This window comes from Tupaia chinensis, unplaced genomic scaffold (assembly GCF_000334495.1).
Source record: "Tupaia chinensis unplaced genomic scaffold, TupChi_1.0 Scaffold000201_1, whole genome shotgun sequence".
Classification (NCBI taxonomy): domain Eukaryota; kingdom Metazoa; phylum Chordata; class Mammalia; order Scandentia; family Tupaiidae; genus Tupaia; species Tupaia belangeri.
In genome coordinates this window covers 1,123,549-1,130,833 of record NW_006159676.1, presented here as the reverse complement: position 1 = coordinate 1,130,833, position 7,285 = coordinate 1,123,549, and the positions used below count along the sequence as shown (strand labels likewise).

At 49.2% G+C, this 7,285-nt stretch overlaps 1 protein-coding gene across 1 annotated transcript in view; it reads right to left on the bottom strand.

The window, feature by feature from the left end:
• The window catches only part of SUGP2 (SURP and G-patch domain containing 2), a 49,530-nt gene that overhangs the window by 16,079 nt on the left and 26,166 nt on the right, over positions 1–7,285 (bottom strand). Inside the window, exon 5 of the mRNA XM_014587316.2 lies at positions 384–859. Coding sequence (XP_014442802.1) covers positions 384–859 — 476 coding nt within the window. The remainder of the gene's footprint in view (positions 1–383; positions 860–7,285) is intronic.

The window sequence follows — 7,285 nt, the reverse complement described above, 5'->3', positions numbered from 1 at the left end:
ATTAAAAAAAAAAAAAAAGGAAGCTGTGCAGGTCAGTTAACTGAGGTGAGAAGCACAGAGTCAAACTGGACAGGCAGCCCTAGGGAGGGAGGTTGAGGGAGGTGAGGATATAGCTGGAAACAGGAGCCCCAAGCCCAGGAGCTCCGCAGTCCTGGCAGGGAACACGAGGAAGTGCACGCAGCGCCAGCCCACCCTCCGAAGAGGAGGGGCAAAGGCCTCGAGACCAGGAGGCACAGGGCCTCTGCGTTCCTGTCCTCGCCAGGTCCCTGCAGCTGTCATCCCCCTGCCCGGACTGCTCTGCCCTCCCTGCTCACTTCTGGGGAGACCCCTGGAGACGGGAACAGTTGACTTGGGGGTCCACGGAGACAAGGGTGAGCACCCACCGTCAGCAGTAAGGCAGGGAGAGGAGGTCTGAGGGGCTTCCGAGCTGTCTGTTCCTGGTGGCTGAGGGGAGGGGCTTGAGGCTTCCGGGCTGGGGCCCCCAGGGGAGGGTCTGGCCGGGTCTGGAGGGCGGTCTTTGGCAGCATCGTGTCCATCTGGCAGGGGCGGTTTTGCCTGCAGGGAGCCCAGAGCCTGCCGGCTGTGGTGCTTCGAGAAGAGGGAGGTCTGGGTCCTGGTGGCGGCCCTCCTCGCCTTCCAGCCCCGGAGCCGCTGAGCACGGAGAAGCCTCCGCCGCTGCCAGGGAAGGAGTCTCTTCTTGAGGCTGTGGACTGCCTGGGCGTACAGCATGGCCCGCACTGCACACTCCGCCGAGGTCGGCTTCCGATCGACCCCTTGTGAAGTCTGGCTCAGACGCTGCGTTTCGGCCAACTTCAGCTTGTAATATTTATACTCCAGACTGTTTTCGTCCGACAAAAACCTGCGTTACGAAACAGGCGTAAAGGGACACGTGTGAGCTCACCCTGCGTATCAGATCACTGCTGTGCACATGTCTCTGCAAATCCTATCTAAGTGGCAGCTCTCTTGCCGGCCTCTGCTCGCTGAGAGGTTTCGTGTCCCTGTGGAGGACCAGGAGCTGGGTCCAGACACCGCGCTGCTACGCAGAGACACTGCGGACCAAGTGGGAATTTGGACCAAGCCGTAGTTGATTTCCAACTTCGAATTCCATCGTGAGCAGCCACAGAGGAGCTCACGCTCATGGCGGCCTGGCAACATTAATCGGTCACCAAGAGTCACCTGCATGGCTCTTATGGGTACCTTGGCAGTGGGCAGGCGTGAGGCCTTTCAAATGACACAAGAATTCATCAACCTGGCACCTGCAGTTAGCGTAATGGCTATGTCACTGGACTCCCACGTAGTCGACGGTGGTTCGAGTCCTGGACCCGGTGGCTTAAACTCACACCAGGTGTGTGTATGTGCGTGCCCAAGATCCCGAGAGGAGAATGGAGAAGGGACTGAGGTGTGGCCATCCCCCCTGGGGGGGTGATTTCTCGCTCTCTGTCTCTTTCTGGCGAGTGCACGCGCCCTATAGCAAAAACCTCTCCAAAAAAAAAAAAAAAGAAGAATTCATGAACTTCATTTATTTATTTACCTATTTATGTATTTTAGAGAGTTTTACTATAGGGCACGTGCGCTCACTAGAGAGAAAGAAAATGCAAAACCACCCCCCCCCAGAGTGGGACGGCCACATCACAATCCTTTCTCCACCACTCTCCTCCTGAGATCTAGGACATGCGTGCACACCCACCCGACCTGAGTTTGAAGCTGCCGGGTGCGGGACTCAAACCACTGTCAACTATGTGGGAGTCCAGCGATGGAACCATTACGCCATCTGCTGGTCCCTCGTGAACTTTCAACTGCACCATCAACACAGGCGTGACTGGATCTATGAGCGCAGGGGAGCCTGGGCCAGGCTGGGGAAGGTTATGGCAGAGCCATGATGAGGGGAAGGATACAGAAAAGAGAAGGCTGAGCCACCATAGAAACGATGAAAGCTATCCGTAATACAGCCAGTGAAGGCGATGACCTAGGGGCCGGGCAGGTGATGCAATACAGGCGCCAGACACTCCCACATGGCCGACCTCGGTTCCAGTCCCAGACTGGCTTAACTTTCTTACTTTCTCTCTCTTTCTCTGGTCAAATTAAAATAGAAATGAGTTGGGACCAGCAGTTGGCGTAAAGGCTATGTCGCTGGACTCCCATGTAGTCAATTGCGGTTTGAGTCCCGGACCCACTGGCCTAAAATCACACTGGGCGCGTGTGCGTGTGTGCCCAAGATCCTGAGAGGAGAATGGAGGAGAAGGGATTGCAGCGTGGCCATCCCCCCTGGGGGGTGATTTCTCATTTTTCTCGCTTTCTGGCCAGCGCACGCACCCTATAGCAAAAACCGCTCAAAAAATATATATATAAATCAGTAAATAAAATTAAATAATTATTAAAAAAAAATGGTAATCTATGGTAAACAATCTATACTGACTTGTAGCATCTGGGGTCACGTGATAGCATAGGGATAATGTGGCTGCATCCACACAGGAAAGGTCCTAGGTTTGAGTCTGGAGAACTCCCTTGAGCACACAGGGATAGGGACAATGGTATGAAGACCCTGTTGTGGGTATCAGTTTTCCTCTCTGTCTCTCGGGTGGAAAAAATAAAACTTAAGGGAACCAGCAGTTAGCGTAATGGCTATGTCGCTGGACTTCCATGAAGTCGACTATGGTTCGCGTCCTGGACCCAGTGGCTTAGAACTCACGCCGGGCGCGTGTGCGTATGTGCCCAAGATCCCGAGAGGAGAATGGAGGAGAAGGGATTGTGGCATGGCCATTCCCCCTGGGGGGTGATTTCTCACTTTCTGTCTCTCTGTCTCTCTCTGTCTGTCTGGCGAGCGCACGCACCCTAGAGCAAAAATCTCTCCAAAAAGAAAAAAAGGAAAAAAAAAAGCTTAAGAAAAAAAAGGAATATAAAATCAGCTTCAACTCAACAATTTTACTCCCAGATAAGACCCAAATAAACTGTTAGAAAAGTAGGTAGAACTATAAATAAAATATTGTTCTTCATCATGCTATTTATTTTAGCTAAGAGTTTTATATATTTTTTTTAAAAAGAATTATTTTAGGAGCTGGCAGGTGGTGTGGTGATTAAAGGTGCCGAACTCTCACGTGGTTGACCGCGGTTCGAGTCCTAGACCTGGTGGCTTGATTTCTCACTTTCCTTCTCTCTCGCTCTGTCCTTCTCTGGTCTTTATTTACTTAACTTCATTTAAGTATTTTCAAATTTTTTGACTAGAGAGGGACAGAGCAAGAGAGCACAAGAGAGAAGGAAAGTGAGAAAGCAAACCACCAGGTCCGGGACTGGAACCACGGTCGGCCATGTGGGAGTGTCCAGTGCCCTTAACCATCATGCCACCTGCCGGCCCCTATTTAAGAGGACTTTGACTTAGGGTGCATGTGCTTGCCAGAGAGAGAGAGAGACAGACAGAGACAGAGACAGAGAGACAGAGAGACAGACAGCAAGAGGAAAACTGAGAAATCACCCCCACGATGGCCGCGCGGCAACCCTTTCACCTCCATTCCCCTCCTAGAATCTGGGCACACACACATACACACCTGGAGTGATTTTTAAGCCACCAGGTCTGAGACTCGAATCAGCCATGTGGGAGCCCAGCGCGGTAATCACTATGCCATTTGCTGACCCCACCATCATGTTATTCATGGTGGGGAAAAACTGGCGGAAAATCTCTCTAAAAAAAATTAATTAATAAATAAATAATTCTTTTTCTTTGGAGGGGGAGATTTTTGCTATAGGGCACATGCGTTTACTAGAGAAAGAGAGAGACAGAAAGCAAGAAATCACCCCCTAGTAGGGATGACCACACTGCAATGGCTTCTCCTCCATTCTTTTCTTGGGATTTTGGGCACACACATACATGTGCTAATGTGAGTTTTAAGATGCCTGGTCCAGGACTCGAACTGCAATCAAATATGTGGGAGTCCACTGATGTAGCCACTACGCCATCTGCTGGTCCCTAAATAAATCTTTTTTTTTTTTAAAAAGATTGATTTATTTATTCATTTACTTATTTTAATTTGACCAGAGAGGGACAGAGTGAGAGAGAGGGAAAGTGAGAAGGCAAGTCTCCAGGTCCGGGACTTGAACCATGATCAGCCATATGGGAGTCCAGAGCCCTTAACCACCATACCACCTGCTGGCCCCAATAAATAATTCTTAAAAAAAATTTTTTTTGTCATACTATGCAGAACAATACAGTTTAAAATTTAAAAAAAGAATTATTTCTGGAATTTTAAAAAATTACTTATTAAATTTTATTCATTCATTCATTCATTTATTTTTAATTTGACAGAGGGAGACACAGAGATGCAGAGAGAAAGAGGGGCAGTGAGAAAGCAAGCCACCAGGGCCAGGACTTGAACCGTGGTCAGCCATGTGGGAGTGTCCAGCACCTTAATCACCATGCCACCTGCTGGTCCCATTTCTGGAATTTTCTAGTCAATATTTTTCGACCATAATTAACCATGGGTAACTCAAACTGCAGAAAGTGAAACTGCAGATAAAAACAGACCAGCAGCTGAAGTGGCAGGACGGTGGTGCGGCCACTGCAACGCTTGGTGAAGTGTACTCACACAGGGAGGTCCTAGGTACACGTCTAAGACCCCCCTGGGTACTCCGGGCACGCAGGCCCATTATCTAGGGGGGCTAAGGCTAGGCTGCGGTGTCAAGGTCCTGTTGGGGGTGCTGTCTCTCTCTTTCTTGCTCACAGAAGAAGTTAAAACAAAACAAAGCAAAAAATCCAATGATTAACTAAGATGAGAAGCAAAAATATTAAAATGTCAGTGGATGGGCCAATAGGGAGCGTGGTGGTTAAGTTGCTGAATCTCATATGTCTAATTCGTGGTTAAAGACCCAGACCTGGTGGCCTTAAAAAAAAAAAAAAATCGGGACCAGCAGTTGGTATAATGGCTATGTCGCTGGACTCCCATGTAGTTGACCACGGTTTGAGTCCCAGACCCGTTGGCTTAAACTCACGCCGGGCGCGTGTGCATGCGTGCCCAAGATCCCAAGAGAAGAATGGAGGAGAAAGGATTGCGGTGTGGCCATCCCCCCTGGGAGCTGATTTCTCGCTTTCTGTCTCTGTCTCTCTGTCTTCGTGGTGAGCGCATGTGCCCTACAGCAAAAAAAACAAAACAAAAAAATAAAACAATACAAACCACATCAGATTATGATTACAAGTGCCCAAAATCTCGAAAGAATAGAGAAGAAAGGATTATGGCATAACCATCCCCTGTGGAGGGTGATTTCTCTCCTTGTCTCTGGTGAACGCATGTGCCCTACTGCAGAAAATCTAACAAAAACCCCAAAGTCATTGGATGTTGATGGGCACACAGGTGAGACTCCCCCACTTTCTGTTCCTCTTTAATTTCTCTGACAAGGAGGGACTGTATTTAGGGTGCACACTCAGTTTAAATTGCAGAAAGCTGCTGAGAGGTATCAGTCATCTCATCCTGTGCTCTTTGCTCGCTCACACACCTCACTATGACTTTCAAACGGTGCTCACTGGAGATAGCATTGAAGGCGGGTGGGAGAGGTGAAGAGCGTAGGGAGGGAAATCAGGGGGAAAACAGAGAGGGAGGACACTGGTGGGGCACAGAAATGGTATTACCTGTAGATAATAATATGTATGGTATTCTCGAATAGACTGGTTTGAGGTGTATTTCATGTTGGGTACATTTTCTTTTGTTTTGTTTTCTTTTTTTTTTTTAGAATTACTTAATTTTAATTTATTCAGTCATTTATTTTTTTAATTTGACCAGAGAGAGAGAGAAAGTGAGAAAGCAAGCTGCCAGGTCCAGGATTTGAAACGTGGTCAGTCATGTGGGAGTGTCCAGTGCCTTAACCACCATGCCACCTGCTGGTCCCTCTTTTTTTTTTTTTTTTTTAAATAAATAATTATTTATTTAATTTTATTTTTTCATTTATTTTAATTTGCCAGAGAAAGACACATAGAGAGAGAGAGGAGAGGAAAAGTGAGAAAGAGAGTCACCAGGTCCGGGACTCAAACTGTGGTCGACCATATGGGAGTATCCAGCACCTTAATCACTATGCCACCTGCTGGCCCCAGGGTAAATTTTCTTTACAAGATAAATGAAGTATAGTGACTGAATGTGTAATAATAATAACCAAACCAAACCAGTGTGGCAGGCTAGCCTGTGGCCTGGTGGTGAAGACAGCTGAATCCCACATGGCCAGCAATTTGAGTCCCGGACCAGGTATCTCAAGAAGCATTGGGCACATGGTAGTGTGTGCCTTGGTCTGAAAAGGATGGAGAAACAAAGGTCCAGAGTTGCAGTACAACCATGTACCCCCCCGGGGAGCTTTCTCGCTCGCTCTCTCTCTTTTTTGGAGAGGTTTTTGCTATAGGGCGCGTGTGCTCGCCAGACAGAGAGAGAGAGAGACATTAGAGACAGAAAGTGAGAAATCACCCCCGGGGGGGGGGTATGACCACGCCATAATCCCTTCTCCTCCATTCTCCTCTCGGGATCTTGGGCACGTACACACACGCGCCCGGCGTGAGTTTACGCTACCAGGTCCGGGACTCGAACCGCGGTCGGCTACGTGGGAGTTCAGCGACATAGGCATTACGCTAACTGCTGGTCCCTGCTCACTCTCTCTTTTCTCTCTCTGGCAAGCAAGCACCTGTGCCCTCTGGCCAATAGGAAAACAAACAAACAAACAAAAACACAGTGCAGAGACCCTGTGAACTACATGCAAAGCCACGAGGAGTCCATGTGGCCGTCTGCGGGAGAACCCAGGGGAGTCAGAGCCATCTTCGTGCCTGCATCACTCTCAAACACCTTCTCTGTCCTCAAACACCATCAGCACGACCCGAATCTGCCATATGCCCTGTGGGAAGGACCCTGAGCAGTAGCATTTAAAGACCTACCAGTAAGGAGGCCGGCAGGTGGCAGGTGGCGTGGTGGTTAAGGGCGCTGGACGCCCACATGAGCGACCATGGTTCAAGTCCTGGACCTGGTGGCTCGCTTTCTCACTTTTTCTCTCTCTCTCTCTGTTTGTCAATTTTAAATAAATAAATAAATAAATCAAGACTTACCAGTATGCGCGGTCCTCCTGGAGAGCGGCTCTCTCTTTGGGAGACAGGCTGCCTTCGACCACACGTGTGACGAGCTGCTCAATGACGTCCACCACCTTCTGATCTGCTCGCTGGGGGGCCGCTGGAACACACAGAACGGTTTCTATGAGAAATACGCCGAACCACGAGCCACGTGGGTCCCACATAGATCAGGACAGCTGTGGGGGGGGGGGGGGGCATAGA